General features: G+C 58.4%; 9 protein-coding genes across 9 annotated transcripts; 4 read left to right on the forward strand and 5 right to left on the reverse strand.

The window, feature by feature from the left end:
- Positions 1-357: 357 nt before the first annotated feature.
- On the forward strand, positions 358-1,593 carry hus1 (Checkpoint protein hus1; the record flags this gene model as incomplete). The annotated part of the gene is made up of 3 exons (XM_071060537.1): positions 358-400; positions 476-581; positions 639-1,593. The coding sequence occupies 3 exons, from the start codon at positions 358-360 to the stop codon at positions 1,591-1,593; spliced, it is 1,104 nt and encodes a 367-aa protein (XP_070916638.1).
- A 733-nt stretch (positions 1,594-2,326) lies between these two features.
- SEC16 (vesicle coat component) lies at positions 2,327-8,276 on the reverse strand (the record flags this gene model as incomplete). The annotated part of the gene is made up of 2 exons (XM_071060538.1): positions 2,327-2,946; positions 3,002-8,276. 2 exons carry the CDS (start codon positions 8,274-8,276, stop codon positions 2,327-2,329), a joined length of 5,895 nt encoding a protein of 1,964 aa, XP_070916639.1.
- Positions 8,277-9,366: 1,090 nt separating this feature from the next.
- NEO1 (Putative aminophospholipid-translocase) lies at positions 9,367-13,478 on the forward strand (the record flags this gene model as incomplete). Its single annotated transcript, XM_071060539.1, has 3 exons — positions 9,367-12,807; positions 12,883-13,292; positions 13,361-13,478. The coding sequence occupies 3 exons, from the start codon at positions 9,367-9,369 to the stop codon at positions 13,476-13,478; spliced, it is 3,969 nt and encodes a 1,322-aa protein (XP_070916640.1).
- A 228-nt stretch (positions 13,479-13,706) lies between these two features.
- On the reverse strand, positions 13,707-15,095 carry CYC2 (mitochondrial peripheral inner membrane protein; the record flags this gene model as incomplete). The annotated part of the gene is made up of 1 exon (XM_071060540.1): positions 13,707-15,095. One exon carries the CDS (start codon positions 15,093-15,095, stop codon positions 13,707-13,709), a length of 1,389 nt encoding a protein of 462 aa, XP_070916641.1.
- A 281-nt stretch (positions 15,096-15,376) lies between these two features.
- Positions 15,377-16,498, reverse strand: AIM32 (Altered inheritance of mitochondria protein 32; the record flags this gene model as incomplete). Its single annotated transcript, XM_071060541.1, has 2 exons — positions 15,377-16,102; positions 16,166-16,498. 2 exons carry the CDS (start codon positions 16,496-16,498, stop codon positions 15,377-15,379), a joined length of 1,059 nt encoding a protein of 352 aa, XP_070916642.1.
- Positions 16,499-16,960: 462 nt separating this feature from the next.
- MFIFM68171_05122 (Mitochondrial n-glutamine methyltransferase mtq1) lies at positions 16,961-18,106 on the forward strand (the record flags this gene model as incomplete). The annotated part of the gene is made up of 2 exons (XM_071060542.1): positions 16,961-17,241; positions 17,338-18,106. 2 exons carry the CDS (start codon positions 16,961-16,963, stop codon positions 18,104-18,106), a joined length of 1,050 nt encoding a protein of 349 aa, XP_070916643.1.
- Positions 18,107-18,203: 97 nt separating this feature from the next.
- Positions 18,204-21,071, reverse strand: LEU5_1 (coenzyme A transporter; the record flags this gene model as incomplete). The annotated part of the gene is made up of 1 exon (XM_071060543.1): positions 18,204-21,071. The coding sequence occupies one exon, from the start codon at positions 21,069-21,071 to the stop codon at positions 18,204-18,206; it is 2,868 nt and encodes a 955-aa protein (XP_070916644.1).
- A 986-nt stretch (positions 21,072-22,057) lies between these two features.
- Positions 22,058-24,005, forward strand: MFIFM68171_05124 (L-methionine porter; the record flags this gene model as incomplete). Its single annotated transcript, XM_071060544.1, has 2 exons — positions 22,058-23,071; positions 23,127-24,005. The coding sequence occupies 2 exons, from the start codon at positions 22,058-22,060 to the stop codon at positions 24,003-24,005; spliced, it is 1,893 nt and encodes a 630-aa protein (XP_070916645.1).
- Positions 24,006-24,707: 702 nt separating this feature from the next.
- Positions 24,708-26,387, reverse strand: FDH1_2 (formate dehydrogenase (NAD+); the record flags this gene model as incomplete). The annotated part of the gene is made up of 3 exons (XM_071060545.1): positions 24,708-25,599; positions 25,655-25,809; positions 26,133-26,387. The coding sequence occupies 3 exons, from the start codon at positions 26,385-26,387 to the stop codon at positions 24,708-24,710; spliced, it is 1,302 nt and encodes a 433-aa protein (XP_070916646.1).
- Positions 26,388-27,492: the final 1,105 nt, after the last annotated feature.

Here is a 27,492-nt window from a genome sequence, read left to right on the forward strand (position 1 = left end):
GCAGGGGGCAATCTCATCATGGAAGCTCCATGGGCGGGAGCAGAGCATCCCTGTCGCCGGCACGATACATAGGTGTTGGATGTAGCAGCTTTATTTGGATCTATTCTGGATATGCCATAGTGTAATGGGATTCTACAACGACTTGGATATGCGAAAACATGGGATCAGAGGAGCCGGGGGAGCAAGTTATAGTTGGGCTATGTGGAAGCCATTGTGGGGTGCTTCCCCCCAGGATACCCCGCACTGGCCCTCGGAACTGTGGCCGAACAGTGGAGTTGCCTTTTACCTGATAACGAACGCGACGCGACGAGCCCTCCAGCTGTCCTTCGAGTAGGTGACTGATATGAGCTCCGCAAGATGCGGTTCAAGACAGACCTCAAGAATGTCAGGACATTTTCAAGTGAGCCGCACAATCGCAACCCCATTTCTGTCATATCGCGTCCGCGGCTTTGTCTAACATTCGCATGCATCCCAGAGCTGACGGCGGCCCTGAATTCGCTGGAGAAAATCGCCTGGGTGCGACTCGACGATGATACTGTTCGGTTCACCGTCATCCCCGACACGGGTTCGCAAGTATGGGCGTACGTCTCGCCGTGCCACCATTCATTCTATCGAGCCTGACAAGCCCCTCTCTCCAGCTCCCTCTCCGTCGACCTAATCTTCGACAACTACCACTTGCAATCGGCCGAAGCAAACAACACGATTAACCTCGAACTCCCTCTCGGCCCTCTCCAGCGCGCTCTCAGGTCGGCGGTCGGCAGCAGCTATGCTAACTTACGACTCACCAAACGGGATGGCATCCCAATGCTCTCCATGACCATCCACACCATGACCAAGGAGGGCGTACAGGAGCCTCGCGGAGGGGGTGGTTTCGGCGCTGCTTTCGTCGGTGGACGGGGGGCAGTCAACAACAACAGCAATTTCAACAGCACGCCTGACCCCTTCGCCGACCCATCCGATCACCTCTTCGCGCAAGAATCCCTCGAGCTCACCATGAAGCGCGAGCGCGAAAAGATCATCACCCAAGACATACCCGTGCGCGTCCTGCACCCGGACACGGTCGAGACCATCATGCAGCCCAAGGTCCGCGAGCCCGACGTCCACATCCAGCTGCCGCCGCTCCTCCAGCTCAAGGCCATCTCGGACCGCTTCACCAAGCTCGCCCTGACCAACACCAGCACCTCCTCGTCCTCCGCCGCCGCCCGCCCCTCGGCCGCCTCCCAGAACCCCCGCCTCGAGCTCTCCGCCAACATGCACGGCTCCCTCCGCCTCCGCCTGGCAACGGAAACGCTCGACATCACCTCGGTCTGGAACCACCTCGAGAACCCGGAACTGGACCCCTCGCAGCTGGCGATTCCCCTCGAGGAGCACCCCAGCACGCGGTTCCGGGAGGCTGGGCCGGACAAGTGGGCTACCGTGCGGGTCGACGGGAAGGACTGGAGCAAGGTGCTGAGCGTGGGCCGGCTGGAGGGGCGGGTGATTGCGTGTTTTGTGGACGACCACGCGCTGATCCTGTACGTGTACGTGCCGCACGTGGATGATGTGGGCGCCGAGGACGTGGTGACGTATTATGTATCTTCCTATAGCGCGTAAGGGGTAGGGAGAAGGGAGTTGTGCGATTGCTTTGTGTGCTTATTGGAAAAAGGGGGGTTAAGGGTGGTATTTCATCAAGGGGGATCATGCTTGTATTGGGCGTCTTGAGCGTATCAAACCGGCAAGTGGGAAAGGCGTTAGGTAGGGGCAAGGTACAGTACAGCATGAGAAATCTGCGGAGAAGCTCAAGTAAAGGATGGGCTGATCAACCTTTGCATTCTGGATTGCTCACTCCACAGTTTTGTTTAAATCCGAGCTTTGCAAACGTCCCGTAACCGAATTCCCAGTGCTCCTGACTGATCGCCCGCCGCTATCTCTCGTTTACAAAGCTAGCTTCTCATGGCTACCATCATAACGGCGCTACATCCCAGCTCTCTTCCCGCCTCCACCAACTATGAACAATAACTTAACATATCAGTCCATTCCTATCCTACTCATCCTCCATGATCCATCATATACAACATTCCCATTCCGCCATCCCCCATGCCGGCATACGTTGAAGTAGCGTTATACAAAAAAGAGCCCAGCTTCTTCCCGAACCCACAAACCCAGCCACAAGAAAGCCGCCTATCTCACCTGAGACGAGACGAGCGATCCGACCGGGCGAACATATTACAACGAGGTTTGTTTGTATTCTATATTACAAGCTCTTTCCCCCCCTACCAGCCCTAAACCACCGCGTGTTTCCCAACCTCTAGTGTTCTGGTCTCATATTCTCCACGGCACGGTCCCCTTAAGACTTAGACATGACGTCCACGTACCGCGCGCTCTTCCTCGGCTTCTTGGCGCCGCCAGGCCTCCTCGGCCCCGCAGCGCCGAGCAGATCGTCGATGCTGCTCGAGTTGCTCAGGCTGGTGGTGGGCCTGCTCGACGACGAAGGCGGGGGGGCGCTGGCGGTGCTGGTGTTCGATACCGACCTGAGCATGTTGACGGGGCCTGGCGGAGGGGGCGCCCCGAGATTGGAATCAGACGAGGACGGGCCGAGACCGCCACCCACGGACACCGAGCGCGGGGGCCGGGGGGGAGGCGCGCTGGCGCGTCCTGCTTCGGGACCGAGGCGCGGGGATCCCATGGCTGCGGGTGATGGTGGAGCGGGGCTAGAGCTGCTAGAGCGGGGGGCTGCTTTAGGTGGAGGGGGTGTTGCCTTTTTGGCGTTGTCCTCTGGGCCGGCGTTCTTGTTAACCCAGCGCTTGAGCTCTGGGTCATAGTAAAACGAGTTGGCTTCGCCTAGTTTGGCGCGGATAGGCTTGTTGGGGCTGGATTCTTGCGACGCATCTTTCTTGGAGCCACCGCCAAACCAGCTGGTGAAACCCCATCCTTTCTTGGTTTGCTTTGAGGCTTCGGCACGTTTAGCTTGAGTCATGTTAGCATACGATAGGAGTGATGTTTATGTGGACATGGCGCTTACCATCCTCTTCTGCAGCCTTGCGGAACATTTCTGCGTTCTCCCGGTCCTTTTCCTCCTTGGTCTTCTCGGCGGGTTTTGTCGTGGGGAAGTCATCCTCGTCATCATACATGATGCCCTTCTTCTTTGGTTTCGGTTTCGACTCCTCACCAGAATCGGTGCTGTTGTCGGGCTGGGACTCAGGCTCGTACGATGGAGGTTCATAACCATATGGCTGGTACGAAGGAGGCTCATAGGAGTTGCCGTTAGGGGTCTCATCCGACGCGTCATTCTTGTCCTCGGTCGACACTTCGTACGGGCTGGATGAAGGAGGCTCATAGCCATACGAAGGCGGTTGGTAGCCGGAGGCATCGGGTGTTTGGCCCGGCGCCTGGACTCCCTGACTGCCGGGGGGAGGGGCGGGCAAGCCGGAGCTGGAAGATACCCCATTCGTATGGGCACCCGTATTGCTGACGGACTGTTGATGCGCGGAGGTTTGAGGGCGCGTTTGCTGGGAAACCGGGTTGTACGGTGAGTCTTTTGGAGAGTTGAATCCGGCGCTGTAAGGGGTGTACATGGCAGCCGGGGATCCGCTCCTAACCGGGCTGTGATTGCCTGCGTGACCAGATTGCAAGTCCAATGACCGTCTAGGTAGTTCGAACGAGCCCCTGTTTAGCTCGCTCGATGTCCGGTCCATCGATGAACGAGGCGCATAGGTGGAGGGCGAGCCATAGGGCTTGCTACTGGCGCCCGCCGGCTGAGCAGCAGTTGGCGCATAGCGAGACGCAGCTCGTGTTGGCGGCGCAGAAGCGGCGACGGGAGGATTGGTTACCGGAGCTGGCATGCCGTAACTAGGAACTGCGGCACCGAAAGTCTCCAAATTACTGGTGGACGGCGACCGGCTAACGATTGGCGTACCTCCTGCGACTCGCGCCAACGGGCCGGTTTCTCCGTCACCCGGTGATCCTTGGGCTGAATTGTCGTTGTCTTCTCCAGCAACGAACTTGTTGAAGCGGTTCCACATGCTATCCGAGACCTTGTTCATGCTGGGCTTAGAGATCCAAGAATTGGATTCTTCCTTGGGAGCCTGCTTCAGCCGCTTCATGAGGTCTTCAACCGCATTTTCTAGTATCGGGTGGTGGTACGGAGACCTCTTTGTCTGTGACGTGATCGCCGCCGCAATCGCGTCGCAGTACTGCAGAGCCTTGTCCCTGAACCCGTATTCAGCCAGAGCAAAGGCATGCTGCAGCTTGTATGCCGCCAGATGCGGGTTTGTAACAGGCACATTGGAGCCACCAGCAAGGCTCTGGCCATACTCGTATACTTCGCTCAGCAAGAGAGGCTCGATCTCCTTGGCGAACTGCTCAGCTTGCCTCTTGTGGTCGGATCCGACAAGAACGAAATTGGAGGCTGGATCATCGAGGCCACCAAAGACGGTGTGGGTGCGTGCAAACATGAAGCAGATATGGGCTGCTTCGGCTCTGCCGTAGCCAGAAAGTAAGACGCCGAGGGAATTTATCGCGCGGACATCGCCTGCGCTCCGGTTGCTGAGAATAAGCCCGAGGGTTTCACTCCATTTATCAAGACCTTCGGTGCCGTCCTTTGACGGCCCGGATGCCGCGTCCTTTGCGATGAGCTGAAGTCCGGCGCGAGCATGCACTGGCACGAGCTCATCGACGCTCTCCTCGTGGTTCCCGGAGAGGACTTCGTACAGGGTAGCAAGTGGCTCATTCTTCAAGCCAGGGAGGTTGACTTCCTTTTTGACAAATTCCTGGGTAACTTGCTTGTAGAGATTCGGCGCTAGAGCATTGGCAAGCAGGAGGGCATGGCCCCACAGGCGCTGGTCAACCGCGGTCCAGATGGCTTTCTCGCAGTCGCCGCTGAGAAGATGCCGACGAATCTGCTCCACCGTGGAAGAGCCGACCGCATCGGATTGCACCGCGGTTGTCAGGGTATCGCCCAGCCCGAGGGCGGTAACGCCATTCATGTATGGTACTGCATGTTCCGACGTCTCCAGACCAGGAGTCAGAATTTCCCGGACTGCCTTGTCAACCGCTGGGTTTCCTTCAAGCACTCCATCATGTTCGACGAAGAGTCGCAAGATCTTCCAGAGAAGGACTCTTTCCATAGCCCGCTTGTCGTCGTGCGATAGCTGAGGATGGACGAAGAGGCTGCTAGGCAAGGCCCTCTCCAAGCTTTCGATGCCTGTGGTTAACCAGGCAATGGTCTCCTTTTTCTTTGACTTGCCCTTCAGAGGCCCCGGGAATTTTGCGAGCCGTTCCTCCAATGGAGTGATATCCTTGACGTTCTTGATTTTGACCTCTCCCGGACTGCGAACCACAGCTGGGATGCTTTGATTCATGCCGTACCTCGGCACTTCTTTGGGGAACATGGTGATAAAAGTCCCTCCCACTCCCCACGCGATGAGAGGTGCGCCTCGCCATCTCTGGAGGGGATCATGCTCTCGACCATCTGTGGGAGGAATCACGTTGAGGTTTAGAGAGAAACCCCTCGGACGGGAGGAAGTCATAGACGGCGCGACTGGTGCTTGAACAGATGAGATGGCAGGTGCAGGATACGTTGTTGCGCTAGGGGAAGTAGGGTCATGTACCGATGACGGACGGGGAATCGAATCCGCAGGTTTTGCACCTCGGGCGCCATACAATGCTCCAGGAGACTGCGTCTGGGAGCGAGGAGGTGGGGCAAAGTCGTATGGTGGCGCAAGGGGACTGTGGCTGGACATGGTCCGTTTGGGGGGTGACAATAAAGCCTGCCCAGAAGAGGGCGGTAGCCGCGGCGGGGGTGTCTGTCTCGCTCCCTGTGGCGGAGGTGCATACTTCGATTCTGGTGGCGAGGTTGGCTGCGGTGGCATCGCCCGGCTGGGAGAGAACTGGGCCTGGGATGGAGCTTCTTCCTCCTCGACCTCCCTTGTCGGTGGGAGGGACGGTACTCTTTGGAGGCGCGGATCGTACAGGGAGCTGCTGCTCCGTCTCTCCGCCGAGCCGCTTTCGGCAGGATTGTTCGGCGCATGAGTTCTTGACCTCTCGTGGGAAATTTCAAAGTGAGCCAAGGGACTGGAAGTACGGGGCTGGTGAGGCAAAACAGGAGGGCCCGGGACTGTGGGAGCCGGTGCGTATCCGCCGCTGGGCTGCCGTGATGCTGGGGCGGGAGAATACCGGCTCGACGCGGGGGCTGGGATAGGGCCATTGGCATGAGGCGCGCCAGGCGGCGCAGGAGAATAACGGGTCGAGGCTGCGGGAGGCGCCGCAGGCGCGAGTGCTGGATTGGTATTCAAAGCAGCGTAAGGGTTGACACGCGGCGGCGCTACCAGTTGAGGGATCCCCACCTCGGGGCCGCTTTGGGCCGGCAGTCCCGGAGGATGTGCCGGAGGGGCGGCTGATTGCGGCGGTCCGTAGGGGCTCGGCTGCGTCGGGGACGGCTGGCTTTTATGACTGGACCTAGATGCGGGCCGGGCCTTTGCGGTCATCGGAAGTTCTTCGAAAAAGCTCTGGTTGGTTTGCTTCTGCGTAGTCGGAGGTGCCTGCGCCGAGTGGCTGGACCCGGGACGAAACACACCAGGGGCAACGCTCGAAGGGGACGGATGAGACTGCAAGCTCGCGCTCCTGGGTGGTGGCGGCACTGCAGAAGGCGGAACCGGTGCCGACATGTTCCTGGGTGGTTGTGCGGTCGCACGCTTCTTGGGTTTGACAACTTCCATTGGGAGATCATAGGGCGACGTATATCCTCCCTTGGCCTTGTCTACGAAGCTCTGGGCCTTGGTCTTTTCCTGCGGCAGAGCCGGAGCCCCATATCCGTACCTTGCGGGCGCCGGCGGCGCAGATGATGACACCGTGAAAGGGGTAGCGATAGGAGGCTGGGCTACTGCTGCTGGTCCGACTGCTGCTTGATACGGGTTCGGTGGTGTGGGCGTTGCAGCCGAGGCAGTTGGTAGATATGGATTGGCCGATGGCGTGGTTCCAAACGACGTATGCTGGAGCGGCAAGTGCTGGCCGTTTACTGCCTGCGCGCCAGGCACTGGCGGATATCCAGGGGGAACGGTTGGCTCTTGCGGTTCAGGCTGTTCGGCTTCAGAATCATCGAGGAGGCCTTCATCATCGCTACCTAGGAACGCTGCCGGGTCCACCTCTTTCGACTCGGTCCCGTCGTCCGGCAGGAAATCTTCGCCGTCATCATCGGCGAACATTTCCTTCCATTTCTCATCCAGGTTCTCCCCATCAGCTCTTGGCTGATCTTGCGTGTGCTCAGTGTTCTCAGGGGGGGGCTCCTGGGTCTCGGGCGGCTGCGGCGTCTCCCCTTCGGCTTCTGACTCCTCGGCGGTCTCCTCCAAAGGATGGAACCCGGAACCGGCGGAACCCATATTCAACCCATTCAGAACATCCATAGTAGACTTTCGCTCCATCGTCGGCGGTTGAAAGTCGTGTTGCTGACTGGTGCTGGTGTCCCGAGCATTGCTAAAGAAATCGTCCTCTTCCCTGGCGGCTTCCTCTCCAAACAGGTCACCGCCCTCTCCGCTCGCGCTCTCTTGGAGGGGAACATGCTCTGCCGAGGATACTAGTGGCACCCCTTCATCAAAGCGTGCCTGCAGTTCGTCATCGGCGCTCCCATTAAAACCACCACTGATGTATTGCTGGGAGTCGTAGCCGTTTTCCTCGACCTGCCCGCTAGAGCTGCCTCGTCTTGTGCCGGAAGTGGCATCTAGGCTGCCCTCTTCCTGCTCGATCTCACGAAGCAATTCCTCAGCTTCATTGGAAGGCAGGGGCTGCTCCAGTTTGTGCGGTGCCTCTTGCTCAAGAGGAGAGGCAGTCGGGAAAGAGTTTGTCCGGGCGTTCTCGGGCAGGAACTTAAATGGATCGGTGCCGGTCCGGGGCAATTCCCACTCGGCATCGTCATCGTCGTTCCAGCTCACCTCGTGAGAGACGGTGCGGGCGAAGGACATTCTGGTCTCGTGTTTAGCCGCCGTACTCGGCTCGGTCGGCCCGGCGGACTCGGCGGACTCGGCAGGACCGGGCTGCCTTGATTCCTCGGTACTCGCGGCAGGCGCATTGTTCGTGCCCTCCATCCAATTGTCGCCCGTCCCGTCGTCTGGAAACCAAGAATCGAGCCCCGAGTCTTTGCTGTGCGCCTCCTCGGACTGTCCGCTAGCCGCGGTCGCGCCATCATCGGGTTCAACTTGCGCAGACCGAGGTGTCGAATCTTGTGGTCGGCTCTGGGGCGAGTCGGCGATCGAGTTTGGCATCAATGCAGGATGCCATGATGCGTTCGGCGCATCGGACTGCATCGTGGATTAATTAGGCGACGCGCAGGACCCCTGAGTGGCTCTCCGAGGCGCGACAATAAAGAATGGAAGTACTACGGGGACAGATGAGGGTTAGCAGCCCGGAGTTGAGCAAGCCAGGGAAGGTCGAAGAATGGCAAAAGCGCGTTGTCCGATCCCTGGCTGTCGGATCCAAAAGGGGCAAGGGTGAAAGTAAAAATTGCATACTTATACAACACAAATGGTAGACAATGAAGAAACGTCTAGCAGCGAAGCATCTTCGCTCGAGGCTGGTGAATGCGGCCTGGACAACGACTCCTAATGCAATTCGCAAAGTTTGGCAAAGATGTGATGACGGACTCGGGGGCTTGAAGGGGCGTTGCGCGGCGCAGACGACAAAAGGGAAACGCTGTCCTCACTGCAATGCGCGAGCGCCGCAGGCCGGTACCGTTAACACTCGTGGGCTTATCGCCAGCTCTAGCTGTTAGTGAGGATTGCCTTTTGGCTTTGAAAATCGGCCTTAACGGCGGGGTCTCGCGGTACCTCTCTAGCAGATAAAGCCTGTCCAAGGGCCCGTCTGCAGCGTCATATGCTAATGCACGGTCGCATCGGCCAGAGTGGCCCCTGTCGGGTGCGGTTACCGACGACCCAGAGCAGACGGCAGTATGCAACAGTCGCAATCGGTTGGTTGTTGGCAACATTGGCACTCTCCAAACTTAGCTTCAAGTTCAAAAGAATCAAAACAAACCTCCCATGTGTGGCCGGCCTTTTGCCATGGTATTGCGTCTTTACAACCGTTGATCGAGTCGCACAAAAACGTCCTCACTTTTGCATGGCGAGCATCCCACAGCCAAGCAACAGCCAGACGTCCCCGGCTCTTCTTTTGTCATGCGCGCGATTGCCTGGAGCAAAACACGAGAGAGAGTGGGCTAGGAAAGACGCAGGACGCAGGACGCGATCTCGGATGCACCCCAAACCAGGCCTGGAGAAGAAGAAGAAGAAGAAGAAGCCGTACTCGACCGACTGTACACGCTAAGAGACGCCTGACCGTCCGAAACGTCCCAAAAGCCAGCGCTTGGTGTCCGTGTTGTCCGACGGCTTCGGCCAATGCGGGATGCCTCCCTCAACACCATATCACGTAGCCAAACCGCCAGACTCGCCGGTTGACGACTCGGATTCCGACTTGGAAATCGACCTCGAAGAGCTTGACCCACAAGCCGCGCCCCGTGCCGATCAATCAAAGAGGAGGGGTCTCTTTGGGCAGACTCGTGACGACACCGCCGACGAACAACGAGCTCCGCGAATCGCTTTGCGCACGCTTCGCATGGGTGGGCTACGCCGTGCTGCCAAACGCAATGGATACGGCGAGCTGGGTCGCAGCCGAGACGCCGGCGACGAAGACGCCGAGGCACTGCTGCGGGACGGAAGTGCAAGCAATCCGCGCTACTCCGACGCCAGCGCCGCGGGCGAGGATGATGCACCGCTGCTCAGTGAGCACGGCGGCGGGTCGGGGAAGCGGCGGCGGTCGTACGGCAATGACAGCTCGCGCAGCCTAGGCCTGAGGCTTCCCAGTTTCATGTCGGCGACCCCCACGGACCGGGGCGATCATGACGATGAGCTGGAGAAAGAGGACGACGATCCGTCGGCATCAAGACTCGTGGCCGTCGGCTCGTCGCAGTCAACACGCTTCCCGCCGAACATCATCTCCAATGCTAAGTACACAGCCTGGAGCTTCCTCCCCGTCACGCTATACAACGAGTTTTCCTTCTTCTTCAACATGTACTTCCTCTTAGTAGCCCTCTCCCAGGCGATCCCGCAACTACGGATTGGCTACCTCTCGACGTACATTGCTCCGCTAGCATTCGTGCTAGTCATTACGCTAGGGAAGGAGGCTTATGATGATATCGAGAGGCGGAGGCGAGACAACGAGGCTAACTCGGAGGAGTACACGGTGCTGCAGTTTGAAGAAGCCGGAAAGGGGAGAGGGGGTGTACGGCCGAAGAAGAAAATGAAGTCATCTCATGCACGAAAAGGCTCCAAGCGTTATGTGCCGGAACGTGATAGGCTATCCGATATACAAGAGGAAGAGGAACAGGCCGAGGGGGATGGTCTTCGGAAGACCCCATCATGGCATGTCTCGGAAACCAGCAAGAAGTCGCGCGACCTCAGAGTTGGGGACGTTCTGAAACTCAGCAAGGGCCATCGTGTGCCCGCCGACGTCATTATTCTAAAGTGTCTGTCAAACGATCAGGTTGCTCAGAAGCATGAGGAGGTGGCGCCGAAAGAGGAGACATTACTTCTTGACCATGAGTCCGGGGAGGGCAGCTCGGAAGGCGCCAGAGGTGGCAAAGATGACGCCGAAGAAGCCGCTGAGGGAAGCTCAAACGGGGAGACGTTCATCAGAACAGACCAGCTCGACGGCGAGACTGACTGGAAACTGCGGCTGGCATCTCCGCTGTCACAGAACCTCGCCACCAACGAGCTCGTCCGCCTCCGAGTCACTGGCGGCAAACCGGACAGGAAGGTAAACGAGTTCGTTGGCACCCTGGAGCTATTGCCCTCTAGAGAGGAGGCCATGACTTCGACTGCCTATTCCCAAGCCGACGGTGGTCCCTCGACGGCGGCGCCCCTCTCCATTGATAACACCGCATGGGCAAATACCGTCATTGCATCGCACGCCACAACCCTGGCTGTGATTATCTACACAGGCCCTCAGACACGCTCGGCCTTGTCCACCTCGCCGTCTCGTTCAAAGACCGGGCTGTTGGAGTACGAGATCAATTCACTAACCAAAATTCTTTGCTTCCTCACACTCGCTCTCTCCATCATCCTCGTTGCTCTTGAGGGATTTGGCAGTACCAAGGGCAGCATCTGGTACGTCAAGATCATGAGGTTCCTGGTCTTGTTCTCGACCATTGTGCCCATCAGCCTGAGGGTCAACCTGGACCTGGGGAAAAGCGTCTATTCCTGGTTTATCCAGAGAGATCCGGGCATTCCCGGCGCGGTTGTGCGGACCAGCACCATCCCTGAGGACCTGGGGCGGATAGAATACTTGCTCAGCGACAAAACCGGGACCTTGACTCAGAACGAGATGGAGATGAAGAAGATCCATGTCGGCACCGTGTCGTACGCCAACGACGCAATGGACGAAGTCTCGACCTATGTGCGGCAAGGCTTTCACCTAATCCCTTCAGTCGATGGCTCGCGGAACCTTGCTCTCACCACTCCATCGTCAGCACACTCATCAGCAGCAAACGTCGGGGCGACGAGGACACGCCGAGAAATTGGGTCTCGTGTTCGCGACGTTGTCCTTGCGCTGGCGTTGTGTCACAACGTGACGCCGACCACGGAAGAGGAGGACGGCCGGATGGTAAACTCGTATCAAGCCAGCTCGCCCGACGAGATTGCCATTGTGCGGTGGACCGAGTCGGTCGGACTACGTCTGGCATATCGCGACCGCAAAGGGATGACGCTCGAGTCTCCTGAAACGGGCCGGCCAGTGGTCAAGGTCCGCATCCTAGACATTTTCCCTTTTACCTCTGAAGGCAAGCGCATGGGCATCATTGTGCAGTTCTTCGAGAAGCTGCAGCCGGGCGTCCCCGGTCTCGGCACCGGCGAGATCTGGTTCTACCAGAAAGGCGCAGACACAGTGATGGGCTCCATCGTCGCGGCGAACGATTGGCTGGACGAAGAGACTGCGAATATGGCTCGCGAGGGGCTCCGGACGCTCGTTGTTGGCAGGAAGCGCCTGTCGACGGCCGAGTACGAAGAGTTCTCAGCCAAGTATCAGGAGGCGTCCCTAGCGATCAGCGGGCGCGAGGCCGGGATGCAGGCTGTCGTGTCCCGGTATCTCGAGCACGACCTGGAACTTCTCGGCGTCACAGGTGTGGAGGACAAGCTGCAGAAAGACGTCAAGCCGTCACTCGAACTCCTCCGCAACGCCGGCATCAAGATATGGATGCTGACGGGCGACAAGGTCGAGACTGCGCGCTGCGTAGCGGTCAGCTCCAAGCTGGTCGCCAGGGGACAGTACATCCACACGATTGCCAAACTCCGGCGGAAAGACGCCGCGCAGGAGAACCTCGACGTGCTCCGGAGCAAGACCGACTCGTGCCTGCTGATCGACGGCGAAAGTCTCAGCATGTATCTAACGCATTACAGGACCGAGTTCATCTCGGTCGCCGTCCTTCTCCCGGCCGTAGTGGCCTGCCGGTGCTCGCCTACGCAGAAAGCCGAGGTGGCCAAGCTCATCAAGGAGTACACCAAGAAGCGCGTGTGCTGCATCGGTGACGGCGGCAACGATGTCTCCATGATCCAGGCGGCCGATGTAGGCGTGGGTATCGTGGGCAAGGAGGGCCGCCAGGCCAGCCTCGCGGCCGATTTTTCCATCGAGCAGTTCCACCATCTCACCAAGCTTCTCGTCTGGCACGGCCGGAACAGCTACAAGCGCAGCGCGAAGCTGGCCCAGTTTGTCATCCACCGTGGCTTGATCATCGCCGTATGCCAGACCATGTATAGTATTGCCCTCGAGTTTGAGCCGGAGGGCCTTTATAAGGTTTGTCACCACCCATCATTAGCCGTCCGCTAAATGTCGGTGTTGTGTTGGATGGCGCTAATCACTGGACTGTAGGACTGGCTCATGGTCGGCTACGCAACTGTCTACACGGCCGCCCCGGTCCTGTCGCTCGTCCTGGACAAGGACGTGGACGAGAATCTGACTAATCTGTACCCGGAGCTGTACAAGGAACTGACGTCTGGCCGCTCGCTCTCGTACCGCACCTTTTTTGTATGGGTATTTGTCTCCATCTACCAGGGCTGCCTGATCCAAGGGCTGTCGCAGGTGCTGACCGAGGTCGATGGACCCCGGATGGTGGCCGTCAGCTACACGGTGCTGGTGCTCAACGAGCTGCTTATGGTTGCGATCGAGATCACGACGTGGCACTGGGTCATGGTAGTCTCGATTATGGGGACTTTCTTGATGTTTGTGGGGTCAATACCATTTTTGGGACGGTATTTCGAATTGGGATTCTTGCTGACATGGTGAGTACATGCCCTTAGAGGAGGCCTTTAGAGATTGTGTGAGAGATGGTAACTGACCGTGTATTTAGGGGATTCTACTGGCGTGTCGCTGCCATCGGGGCCATGTCCCTGATTCCGGTATATGCGGCCAAGGTTATTCAGAGGACGATGAAGCCGCCTTCGTACCGGAAGGTTCAAGGGATCTGAGTGTTTGGGCGGCGCTAGAAGCACGCATGGGACGGCGTTGGTAGATACTGCATTGCAATTTAAGCACTTGGATTGTTTCTGCATGCCCTCTCTTGGCTCGCCCACGTGGTTCATGTCTCGTTATGGGGTCAACGAGCATTTTGATATCTTCCCGTCTATATCTATACCCTTGTGACCATGTTCTTTCTGTTTTACAATTAGAATACAACTCCCCTGCGTCCATTGATTTCACATCTTCAGAACAAGCCAATCCTCCGCGAGTCTCGGGTATTTTCTCCAGAGTTCGCCGATAATGCCCTTGACCTCACCCTGTGACTCTTTCCGAGTGGCCCAAAGTTTGGAGCCAGCGTATTTCGTTACGAAGCCGTCCGGACCAGAAACTATGAGCAGGCTCTTACCGTTCGCGACGCGGTTACCATCGGCATCCCTGCACAGGCACACCCAGTCGTCAACGACAGCGGGAGGGTCTTCGTCGGAAGAGACCATCACCCTCGTGGCTGAATGATAGTTGCAGCTGTCTGAGTTGAGGGCGAGCGCGGGCCGTGAAAGCGGGATAGTGCTGTCGTCGTTCTTGTTCGACCACGACCACCAATTCCGCTCAGCCCCGTCCGATGCGACTACGCCCGTCGCCCGGGCGATAGCCCCATGATCAATGAATGACCATTCCTCGTCCACCATGCAGGTGTACTTAAACCGTCCCCCGTACCTAACGCGCATCTCCTCCAGCATCGCCACCACCACCCCCTTCTCCGCGCCTGTGTCATCACCACAGCCAAGACAGTCCTCCCTCCTCCGATTAGCCCATATAACCTCCATCTCCACAGGCCTTCCCTCGCCCAAAACCACCCTCGCAGCCTGCAGCGCAGGCGCAATCCCGGTCCCGCCGGCCAGGAACACCACCTTCCTGCCCACTCCCCGATGCCCCTCGCCGCTCCCGTCCCCGTCTCCATTACGCTGCGCCTGTACCCCCACCCTCGAGCGCAAATCAAACCCCCGTCTCGGGCCCCTAATCTCCACCTCGTCCCCCTCCCTCAGCCGGGAGAGATACCCCGACACCTCCCCACCGTCCATCCTCCGAATCAAGAACCGCAACACCCCCTTCGCTTGATCATCGGCCCCCTCCAGCGGGGGAAGCGGGGTGTACTCCCGCGAGACCTGCAGCTGCGGCTGCTTGATCTCGACCGACCACAGGCCGTGATACCAGGCCTGGCGGATCACCTCGGCATTGCCGGACGGGGAAGAAGAAGGGGCGACGGTGAGGATGAATGCTGTCGGGGAGACTTGCTCGCGGGAGACGATTGTGAAGGGGGTGAAGGTTGTGGGGTTGAGGGTGGTTTGTTTTGGGGAGGAGAGGAGAAAAGGGAGGGCGATCAGTAAGAGGAGAGCGAGTCGTTTCTTTCTTCGTCGCGGTTGCTTGGGTGGCTCATTGTCGGATCGAATGGAGAAGCTGCGGGCTAATGATGTGTGAACAGGACGGTGGTGGTGCTGGAGGGCTGCTCGGAGTGAGACGGCAGGCGATGTATATTTCGGTGATCGGCCCGCTGTGATGAAAGAGCGGGCTTGTGTTGCTGCGTTCTGAGAGGAACGAGCATAGAATTGAATGAGATTTCGCGTCATATTGGAAGATTCATTGCTTAGATTACGGTGGATTTCTCTGCCCGTTAGCGACTGTACTTGAAGCAATATGATGAGAAAAGAGGAAAGTGAGAGAAGAACTTTGGTTGAGAATTGTGATGCCGTATAAACGCATAGTATGTAACTAAACGAATATCAACCCCGTCAATGGCAGTAGATGTTTACTCAACTTCACTTTTTAGCGATATAACCGAGTTGGGTATCATGCTGCGACTGCCTGACTTCTAATGGCTCAAAACAAAACCCATATTTACTGTGCCCGTCTATAACCTCAGAATTTCGCCATCCTGCTTGATGCCTCCCCGAAACAGCTCCTCAATAACTCTCCCCTTCAGTATTGTCTCCCCCACAATCCCCTCGATATGCCGCGGCTCAACTCTCCCATACCAAATCCCATGTCCGGCCAGAGGATGCCTCTCACCGTCCTTGGTCCCCAATCCCGGAGGCAAATAAATAATCACATTCCCCGCGAACTTGTGCCCTCCAATATGGCTAATCAACCCGACGCGGGCGTAAGGGTATCCGGCCTCCCCTCCTTTCTCCCCTTCCACAGCCGGCACCTCATCCCCTTCTACCTCCACAGCACCCTTCAACACCTCGAACCCCCGCTCAGGCAACCTCTTCTCAAACTCCCCCCGCAATAGCGGCCCATACGTACCGCACCGCTGATCCCTGCCGCCGTGCCCACATATTAGCACCACCACCTCACTCACATCCTTCACCCCCCAGAGAAGATTCTGATACGCCGGCTTGCGGAGCAACCTGTCCCGGTGGATGGGCGACAACCCATCGTGCATGGGATGCAGCTTCTCGGGGAGGAGATAGCCTTTGACGAGCGCCTCGACGCTGTCGAACGAGACGCGGGGCAGGTAGGGGATGTATTTGAATTGCGGGAGAATATAGGCCGAGGTGGTCTGGAGCTCGGGGCGCTGCTTCGGGCTTGGGGAGGAGGGGAAGGAGGAGTTGAGGACTGAGATGTTGTGGAAGGGCTGACGGCAGAAGTCATATCGTCAGCAACTGTCGGGATGCTGCGACAGTGGAGCGAGGCTTACATCGCTAAACTTGCCGCCGCGACCAACCAGCTCGCGCAGGTCGGCAGCAAGGTTGTCACCGCCATTGTCCTCCTCGATGCGGCTCGGCCAGTCATCCTTGCCCGTGCAGACCAGGACGTGCTGCGCGTAGTTGGAGATCAGGCCGTTGATGGGCGCTTTATGATCGATTTCAAAACCCGGCGGCATCTCGGGAGTCGGCGCGCATGGGCATGTTGGCGACGGGCAGGTGGGGGTTGTGGGAAACGGGGGGCCCTTGGTCGCCAGCGCCCTTCGTTGCGCGGCGAAGGCAGATCTAGTCCACGTTCGCGCCGCTAATAGCCTGTGTATTGTCATGGTGGCCGCGAGTGTATTGCAGGTCTTGATTGGCAAGACCCGAGTATCCGGTGGCGTGGCATGGTGTGGCGGCTTTGGGGTTGCCGGAATCTTGGAACCGGACCGGGATGTCGGCGATTGACGTTGATTAACGGCGCTACGTCCGAGTTAGGTCCGACATGCAATAATTGAGTAATCGGGATGTATCTGGATAAGCCAATATCTTCTTTTTGTTGACCTGACCATGCTGCAACTGAACGAGACAAAGTTACAAACCACTCTTTGAATACTGACTGGAGGAAAGCACATCCTAATCATTGTAAGGTTGATAATATGAGAGTCAGGGTGGCCATAGAAAACGCCAACCGATAATTCCACGTTTGTGACTCCTACATCCATTATTGTGCTATCCCCTTGACATCGTATAACAACACGCGCTGATGTTCCCGGTAGGTGTCACTTGAATCCGGAAAGCAGGCCATTATGCCCCGGCTCCCGCCCTCTCTCTTTTGGCGTGCGCGGCGGGAGATCTCGCCCATGGCCACCCTCCTCCTCCCAGCCTGCCGAGACTTGCAGTCAGCCGCCAACGAGCTGCGCTGGATCCGCGAGCACGTCCAGGACACCCACTCTCCTATCCCTCCGAGTTTACGCGTATGGAGGCTCTGCGAGAAACGTGGAAAGGGTATCCCCTTGCAGTACGTTCTCGGTACACAGCCGTTCGGCGACCTCGAGATCATGTGCCAACCGGGTGTTTTGATTCCCAGGCAAGTCCAATCACGACTCTCCCAAAAAGGGGGGGGGGGGACCCCCATTCCATCCTAAAGGAGCCACACACTAACAATCTACACCTCTACTACCAGACCGGAAACAGAAACCTACACCCTCCACCTCGCCTCCCTCCTCTCCAAAGAACCCCATCCGTCCTCATTCTCAATCCTAGACCTCTGCACTGGAACAGGGTGCATCCCCCTCCTCCTCACCCACACCCTCCTCAATCCCCCTAACCCACCCCCGTCCCCAATCCACATAAGCACCCTCGGAATCGACATCTCCGCACGATCCGTCCACCTCTCCCGCCTCAACCTCCAACACAATACCCGCCTCGGCCACTTCCCGCCACAAGTATGCCGAAATATAGCCTTCCACCAAGCCGACATCTTCTCCCCCACCTTCCTCCCTTTCTTACATTCCCAGTCCCAGCCACAGAGATGGGATATCCTCACCGCCAACCCGCCGTACATCTCCTCCGCGGGCTTCTCTCGCGACACGGCGCGGTCAGTGCGCAACCACGAGCCCAGGAGAGCACTGGTCCCGGATCCGCAGGCGGTAACTGGGTACGGGAGCTGTCGGCTCGAGGACGTGTTCTACGCGCGGTTGTTGGAGATCGCAGTCCAGCTGAAACCGAGACGGGTGTTACTGGAGGTGGGCGGGTGGGAGCAGGCTGGAAGAGTAGTGGGCATGTTAGGTAGCGGGGCAGAAAGGGAGTATAAACTGGTGGAGATATGGCGGGATGAGCCCGGTGGGGGTAATGGGAGGGTGGAGAGGATGGAGATTGGTGGGAAGGAGGTCGTGGTGAGGGGCGTGGGGAAGGGGAGGAGTGTTTATTTGGAGAGAGCGGAGGGAGAATAGGGAGAATAGGGGAGGTGGTAAAACAATATGTATGTTGTATCTGTATATGGACTGTCTATAACACAAGCAGCTGCTACGAGTACAGCGAGGTACTACCTCATAATACAAAATTTACAAGCCTCCCCTCCTTGATCACAATCACCTTCTTTACCTTCTCCACGTCAACCGTCCCGTTAGCTAGCCTCGTCTTCCCCTCATCCGTCTTCAATATCTCCGCCACAACCCACTCCCTCAACTCATCCCCAACCAGCCCTGCCCCCGGCTTCGGAATGTCCACCACAAACCTCAGCTTGCCATTCACCTGCACCGCACAAGGCTGCTTCCTCGGCTGCAGCAGCCCCAGCGTTCCGTCCAGTACCGGGAATCTCGCCTTGCCATCCCCTTTGAACATGGACTCCCCATGCCCCAAGCCCAACAAGCTCCAGCACTCCTCGGCAAATGCCGGTGTGATGGGCGCCATCATGCGCAGCAGTGCCGACACGGCCTGCCTCTGGATCTCCACACTCGCCTCGCCGCTCAGTCCCAGGACGATATTCGTCAGCGTCATGAGGTCCGACACGACCGTGTTGAGCGCATACACCTTCTCGTACGACGCCGTGACCGAGGCAATCGTCTTCTGGACCTCGCGCCAGACGGCCGCGTCTGCGTCCCACTGTACCAGTTCCTGCGCGCTCATCGAGCCGATCTTGCCTAAGGTTCTCTCAAAGTACGTTTTAGGTGTGGTGCTGCTATTGTCTGCCGCTGCCGGGCCGAGCTTCAGGACGAAATCATGTACCCGTCCGAGCCAGCGGGTCACGCCAACGATCTTTTCGCCGTCCCAGTCGAGGATCTCGCTGACGGGGGCCTGGAAGAGCATGTGCGCCCGTGTCGCGTCGGCGCCGTGCTGCGTAATGACGTTGGTGGGGTCGACGCCGTTGTGTTTGGACTTGGACATCTTTTCGTAACTGACCGTGGATGTCGCTCCTGTTGCAAGAACCTTTGGATTTAGGGGATCGCTCAGGTCGACTTCGTCTGGCTTAAGGAATTTACCGGTGGACGGGTCGCTGTACGTCTTGCCGTGCACCATGCCCTGCGTTATCAGCCGCTGGAAAGGCTCATGTGCTTTGTCTGAGGTTTCTCCCTCCCTAGACACCAGAGAGGACGTCATGAGAAACTTGTAAATGAACCGGGCATAGAGCAGGTGCAGAATGGCGTGCTCAATGCCGCCGATGTAGAGATCAACCGGCAGGATGGACTTGGCCTTGTCAGCCGAGAAGGGTGCGTCCGCATTATGCGAGTCAATGAAGCGCATGTAGTACCAACTGGAATCGACGAATGTGTCCATTGTGTCCGTGTCCCGCTTGGCAGGGCCGTTGCACTTCGGGCAAGGCGTGTTAACCCAGTCATCGAGGGTCTCCAGTGGATTGCCCGTCTTCTTGCCGGCCCAATGCTCGTCAACCTCTGGCAGCATCACCGGCAGCTGCTCGTCAGGTACCGGCACCGCACCGCACGAGCTACAGTGAACGATGGGGATGGGAGTGCCCCAATACCGTTGACGGCTAATCAGCCAGTCTCTGAGGCGCCATTTCTCAACTGGTTGCGCCAGTCCAGCGGCCTCGAGCATCGACACGAGCATCTGGCCAGCTTCCTTTGACGACTTGCCCTTATACAAGCCGCTGTGCTCCGTCATGATGCCGTGGTCGACGAATGGATTGTTCTGCATGGCTGTCGTCGACTCGTCTTCCGACGCCGCTAGCACAAACCGGACAGGCTCGTCGTAGTGGTGGGTTTTCCAGAAAGCGTGATCGCGAACGTCATGCGCCGGCACGCCCATCACCGCCCCCTCGCCGTAGTCGCCAATCACGTACGGTGCGACGTACACGGGTATGGATTGTTTGGTGGCGTCAGGCGACCCTTCATGATAGGCTAAGGGGTTAACGGCGCGGATGTGAGGAAGCATGTACCCAACCTTGGAGTCGGGAGGTAGCCCAGGGAGTGTGTCGAGGAAGGCCTGGAGTTCGGGGTCTTTCTTGGCCAGTTGAGCCACAACCGGGTGGGTCGATGCGAGTGCCAGGTACTGCACCCCGAAGAGAGTCTCCGGCCGGCTGGTGAAAACCTCAATTGCGGCGTGCACGTCATGTACAAATGCCATGAGTGGGAACTTGATGGTGGCGCCAGTGGACTTGCCCAGCCAGTTCTTTTGCATTGCCAACACCCTCTCGGGCCACGCTTCATCCTTGGCCAAGACATCTAAATCTTGGAGCAGAGACTCTCGGAACCGCGAGATGCGGAGGAACCACTGCTTCAGTTTCCTCTTCTCGACCTTGGCGCCGGACCGCCACGAGCACCCGTTGGCGTCGACCTGCTCGTTCGCCAGCACCGTCTTGTCGACGGGGTCGTAGTTGACCTCGGCTTCATCCTGGTAGGCGAGCCCTTGCTCGTGTAAGAGGAGGAAGATCTTTTGAGTGTGCTTGTAGAAGCTCGGGTCGCAGGTTGCCAGCTCACGGGACCAGTCCCAAGACCCATTCATCATGTCGAGCTGTTCCTTCATCTTGGCAATATTCGCTCGTGTCCAAGTGGCAGGGTTGATGCCTCTCTCAATGGCGGCGTTTTCGGCGGGCAGCCCGAAGGCGTCCCAACCCATGGGCAGCAGGACATTCTGACCCTGCAAAGAGTGGAATCTCGCGACACCATCGGCGATGGTGTAGACGCGGAGATGCCCCAGGTGCAGGTAGCCCGAGGGGTACGGGAACATGGGCAGGACGTACTTGCCTGGGGTGCTATCATCGGCCTTCAAGGAAGCCCATTTCTCCCGCCACTTCTGATCAAGCGCGGGCAGATCTAACTTGGCGTCGGCGTAGCTTCTAGCTGTGGCGCTGAGGCCTCGGAGCGCAATCCGGGGACGGTAGCATGGAACAGACCCGAGAACTAGCAAGCCCGCCTTGGGTAGCGTGCGGCCAATTGACCTCCTGAGAATCAGCGGCATGATGATTACATCGTAGAGGTTGGCTGGGGGTAGGTGCCGGGCTTCAAGCTTGCATCATGCTCGGCCGTCATGCAATCAGTTATTTGAAGCTCGCTTTAAGTAGCTGCAGGGGGTTGGAGCTTTCGGAAAAACAAAGTGGATCCGGGCCATCGTCATAACGAACAATGGCCCGTGCATTAACTGAGTTGTCATGGAGCAACCGATCCGGATACGGTATCTTTGGCCTCGATTCCAGAAATATGGCTAATACTCCATTCAGAAACTGCAGCATATGGAGAAAGGAACCGTTGTTCCCAGATGGTTGTTGGATATCTCCATGGCCCCATCGCGTCGTCTCCAGTCAAGGTCCCCGTTTTGTTGATAGGGCAGTCACCGAACAGGGCTAAACACCGCGCGTATCGCATTAGCAGCTCACAAATGCCGGAACCGGGGTGCCGAAATCTTGGCCCCTGCCAAGCGCTTAGTGGAAGACCCGTTGGCAAAGACCCAACAACGTCTTGGCTTCCGTTTCCTGGTGACCTCCCGCAACACCCCCTTTGATCTCATTCAAGATGCAGGCCCACACAGATCGCTCTCTGTAGTCCCCTTTGCTTCGACACGCCGGCACGGTTTCGGCGCTCGACCTGGCTCAATTTTGACGCCAAAGCTGCCTTTAATACCGTACATACATCTATCTAATCAAGACCTGAGACGGCAGTGTCGTCTGCGTCCCTCTAGTTCCAGCCGAAACCACGAACCGCATCTTCGAACCCGACCCTGACAGCGGCCACATTCACAACCACGTCACCGGCCCCAAACCCCGTCCTCTTGTTGGCCCCGTCCAAAGAGAAACCTAGCATTCAAATCCACCGTCGCATCGTTACCGACATGATCATCCCTCCAACGAGAGCATCAGGGGAATAGTCAAAACTTCGCCAGCGCAAATCGGTTACCACCAAAGTCGCACACACACGGGGGCCCTTATCACAGAGGTCTCCGACCCGGCAATGCCGCCGCTCTACTCCAACTTCCCACACGATGCGCGAGATTCGCTCGAACTAGCCTCGCTCGCGAGCTCCAGCCCTGGCGCCGCTACCACCGAAACCGATTCGAGACCGAGCATCTCGTCGTCGCGGCGAGCCTCGCTTGAGCAGGATGACCCGCTAGACGGTGCCAACCCTGCCGTGCGCAGCCGGCCCGAGCACCACAGCCGGTCGTTTTCCGTATCCTCGACCTTCGAGTTTGCCTCGAACCTCTTCCCGCTCTCGTCTACCACCGCCGCCGGATACGCCCCGCTCGGCGCCCCGGCCTCGGCGAGCCACCCGAATGGCGGGCTAGCGGGCGCTTCTCTGGAGAAGCACAAGACGTTGACGTACCTGAACGGGCTGTCGCTCATTGTCGGGCTGATCATTGGGTCGGGCATCTTCTCGTCGCCAAGCCAGGTCAACACCAACGCCGGTTCGCCGGGGGCTGCGATAATCGTGTGGATTGTGGCGGGCATTCTGGCCTGGACGGGCGCGGCGAGCTATGCGGAGTTGGGAGGCGCGATACCGCTGAACGGAGGAGCCCAGATATACCTCTCCAAGATATTCGGGGAGCTGGCGGGTTTCCTGTTTACATGGGTGGCGGTTCTCGTCCTGAAGCCCGGCGGCAATGCCATCGTCGCCATCATCATGGGCGAGTACCTGGTAAGAGCCTTTGTTGGGCCCGAGGCCGAGATGGTCAGTCCGTGGATCAACAAAGGGGTTGCGATCGGGGGACTATTTCTGGTGACGTTCCTGAACAGCGTCTCGACCCGGTTGGGGACGCGGATTAACGACATGCTCATGTTTTTGAAATTCGTCGCATTGCTCGGCGTTACGATCATAGGGATAGTGGTTGCCGTCACGGGATTCTCGTTTTCGGGCACGGCGAATCTGGACTGGAAGAATCACGAGTGGTTCGAGGGAACTAAGATGGATGCATCCGCCTGGGCCGTGGCGTTGTACGCCGGCCTGTGGGCTTTTGACGGATGGGATAACGCAAGTTCTCCCACACTCCCGTCCGACCCAATCTCGACATACTGACACGGTGCAGACCAACTACGTTGTAGGGGAATTCCGCAACCCTAGCAGGGACCTCCCCCGCGTCATCCACACGGCCATGCCGCTCGTCATCATCAGCTACATTCTCGCCAACATCGCCTACTTTTTCGTCCTCCCTCTTGACGCGCTCAACTCCTCCAACACCGTCGCCGTCATGTTCGGCGCCAAGGTATTCGGTTCCGCGGGCTCCCTCGTCCTAGCGCTGATCGTCTCGGCGTCGTGCTTCGGCGCCCTCAATTCTTCGACCTTCACCTCCAGCCGCCTCGTCTACGTTGCCGGCAAAGAAGGCTACATCCCCTCCTATTTCGGCCGCCTCGGCACCGGCAGCAGCGCCGCAGACGCCCACCTCCCCTCCCTCTCCCACCCGCTACGCACCCGCTCCTGGCTCAAGAAGAAACTCGCAGCCCTCTTCGGCGACGAAGACGCGGGCTTGTTCTTCACGCCCATCCCCGCCCTGATCCTCAACGGGACCCTCACCGTCGCATACGTCCTTGTTGGCGAGTTCTCCACCCTGATCACCTTCTACGGCGTGGCCGGGTACACGTTCTACTTCCTCACCGTGCTGGGGCTGATCGTGCTGCGCGTGCGCGAGCCCAACCTGGAGCGGCCCTACCGCACGTGGATCACGACGCCCATCATCTTTTGCTGCGTCAGCCTGTTCCTCCTGAGCAGGGCCGTCTTTGCCCAGCCGATGCAGACGCTGATCGTGGTGGGGTTCGTGGTCGCCGGCGTGCCCGTGTACTACCTCTGGCGGGTGAGGAGGCTACGGTCCCGGACGAGGGGCCGGAACCAGGCGTATAAGCGGGAGGTTGGTGGAGACGGGGGAGAAGGGAGGCGGTGGTGGAAGTTCTGGACTTGGGGCAGGAGGTGATTCTGGCTTCGGGAAAGCCGGGGGTTTCCTGCTTCTGCTGGAGAGCATTGCATAAGCCCGCTCGCATTGGACGGGGACATATACCGATGCATAATATCATCCGCTCACGCGCGGTGATCTGGGAGGAGAGAGCGTGCCGGACGGGTGCCTGGGTCTGATATACTAAGTAGCATAATAAACGCGATACCACACCACAGCGTAGTCTTAATCGGTGATACATAGGCGGAGTGGTTTGGTTGGTTGGTTTCAATGCTACGAGCTGTGCTCTGAATAATAGCTTGCTTTTCGGATTGTAAACGAACGACCCTCCGGGGCCGAACCCCTGTTGTCATCGTCATCTTCGCCTGCGTTCACCTTTTTCGTTCATGACATCGTCTTGTGGTGTGTCTCTGTAGTAAGACAAATGACAAACAAGGTCTACAGCCCACAAAGATAATTTCGCCCGGTCCGGAAAGACAGGCTCAAGTTTTGAAATAATGCACGGAAGTTGGCTCAATAATAATCGCATTCATTACTCATAACGTTGAACGCGGCCCAAGAGACGACTCCTATCATAATCTCGGTGACTACCCGCTCAGCCGCGGTATATACACTTCGCTTGCAAAACCCGCCCATCGAAACCCGACCTGACAAGTAGGAACCTAGTAAAAAAAAAAAAAAAAAAACACCATGAACATCCGCCCCTTCCCCTTCCCAACCAACTTAGGCCTTGTTCCGCTGTCCATAAGCCTTGGTGGCATAATCGCCGTTGTGCACGATCAGGTCCTCGGGCCTGTAGTCGAACCTGCCGGACAGGTAGCTGTCCAGGATGGACTTGACGCCGTCGGCGTAGCGCTTCTGGGCGTCGAGCGAGGTGCCGCTGACGTGGGGGACCATGGCGTTGCCGCCGCCGAAGGGGTTCTTGGCGGTGCGGAGCGGGTGGTCGGCGGGGGCGGGCTGGGGGAACCAGACGTCGCCGCCGTAGCCGCGGAGGTGGCCGGTGCGCAGGGCCTCGGCGACATCCTCCTTGACAACGATGGCGCCGCGGGCCGTGTTGACGAGCCACGAGCCGGGCTTCATCTTGGCGATCAGGTCCTTGTTGAAGAGGCCGCGCGTCTTCTCGTGCAGCGGGCAGTTGATGGTGACCACGTCGCACTGCGAGACGAGCTCCTCGAGCGTGTCGACGCGGCGGCAGCCAATCTCCTTCTCCTTCTCGGGCGACAGCGGCTGGTAGTCGTAGTAGAGGAGCTCCTTGCAGTCGAACGGCTTGAGGCGGCGCAGGACGCGCTCGCCGATGCGGCCCACAGCGACGGTGCCCACCACCTTGCCCTCAAGGTCAAACTCGTTCTTGGCAGCCTCGGCCACGTCCCACCGGCCGGCCTCGATCATCTCGTGCGCGGGGACAAAGTTGCGGACGAGGATGAGGATGGTCATGACGACATGCTCGGCGACCGAGACGACATTGGAGCCGGTTACTTCGGCGACGGTGATGCCCCCGTTGGTCTTGTTGGCGGCATTGAGGTCGACGTGGTCCGAGCCGATGCCGGCTGTGACGGCGAGCTTGAGCTTCTTGGCCTTGGCGAGGCGCTCGGCTGTCAGGTAGCCGGGGTGGAAGCTGGGGCTGGTGTTATTTTTTGACAGTGGGGGAGCTTGGGCGGGATAAAACTCACGGAGTGGTGATGATGATCTCGGCGTCGACCAGCTCCTTGTCAAAGGTCGAGTTCTCGCCCTCTTTATCCGACGTTGTCACCAAGGTGTGGCCCTGGTCCTCGAGCCACTTGCGGATTCCGAGCTCGTTCTCGGTGGTTCCGAGGAGTTCGGGGACCTTGGTTGTTCATCACCGAGTCAGCACAAATTCCCCTGATCCAACGAACCCCCTTGTCGTGTTGGTCCCGGAACGCCGGATGCCCCACAGCGCTGCGCCGTGCCGGACATCTCGCCAAGACGGGTCGCTACCGTTGCATCTCCACTTTCCCGAACTCTCCGATCGCTCAACCCTGGGAGCGGGGCCGTGACGCACAAAAGCTCCACGGTACCCCGCACTCCGAGTTGAGGCACCCGGCACATCGTCTCCCATCTCCAAATGGTCGCGTGTGCTGCTGTGTGGCACGAAAGAGTATAGAAGGGTAAAATTGGAATTCGTCATACCTCCTCGGCGTGCTTGCCGCCATCGTACAGAATAAGAAGAACTTTGACCTTTTCACGTTGTGTCGTTAGCAAGCGAGCCGTGGTTTTGGAGATCTGTCGGCCGAGCTTCTCAGAGTTCCCGCCTAAGAGAGCGCTTCCCAGGGTGCGGGAATGTGTGTGCAACGCAGCCCTCCAAGCATTTGAGCGCGGGACTGGGGCCACCAGAGAGGGCAACCGAGAACGGAGGAGAGAAGCGGAGCGAGCAAGAAATACCATTGTGACGGATTGTGCCTAGAGATGGACGAGGGAAACTTGGGATAGCGTGTTGGGGCAAAGCGTCTTTATAACCGCACGGGGCAACAGATGCGACGGTCAATTGTTTAGGCGCAGGCGCTCTGCTTTCGGTCTCGAGGCGGGACAGGGTGGTATCCGAGTGGTGGTTGTTCGGGTGAATGATGCAACGACCGCAGATGGTGGAGGACTGACGATGGGATGAAGAGGAGGTCAAGCTGGGCTGCCCTCCGACAGCAGCTCCTGGGATATTTATGTGCAACTTCCCCTCTCTTCCTGCCTGCTGCGGGCGGAATCCAATCCTCTGGTCCGGCAGCTTTCGTAGCTCGGAGAGCGAGACAGGTCAGTCAGACGGGAGTTGATGGATGCCACCATCTTCTCCAGTAGGTCGATTCATGCAGCTCCCCAGAGCACAGCAACCACAATGCCATTCGTCAATGGGGCACCCCGTAGCGCCTGCAGATCCATCGGCCGCGGTTCGTGGTGTGGCACCGCCGATCGATGGAACCAAGCGTGTCTTGGAACACGGAACGTACGTGAGGGGTGACGGATGGGATTGGGCAAGTGCCCCGGAGGGACCCTGTACCCGTCTGCAATAGAATCGTCGGCGGCCAATTCGAACCGCGGGCCCGACGTTGCTCAGCAGGCGGAACCGTGGCTGCTATGGAGAAGTGGTTTAGCCGGCAGACCCACCGCGTCTCCATGGAAGTGAGGTAAGCACCCTGACGGTGCTACTTCCACTGCCCGAGGCCGATTCACGCAGTGCCTGCATCCAATGGGTCAACGGGGTCAAGCAAAGGGCCGGTGCCTCTCCTCTTCCCCTCCCCCTCACGCGGCGGACAACAACCAACAAACAGCCCCGTTTCCGCGTTGCATCTGCAGCCGGCTCAATCATCCAGGGGGTGGCGGTCCTTCGGTACTTAGTTGGACGTGACACAAGGCAACGGCAGACCTGCGTTGGTTGTACGGTAGAATTTCGGGGTTGGCTCGGTATCCCGTTGCTAAGCGGTTGCGAAGCGGGGTAAAGATATGTGGGACACGCAGCGGCGAGACTAAGGTCTGGATCGAAAACCGTTCGAGCATGCGGGCT

This window comes from Madurella fahalii, assembly GCF_045866475.1.
Source record: "Madurella fahalii IFM 68171 DNA, scaffold_2, whole genome shotgun sequence".
Lineage (NCBI taxonomy): Eukaryota > Fungi > Ascomycota > Sordariomycetes > Sordariales > Madurella > Madurella fahalii.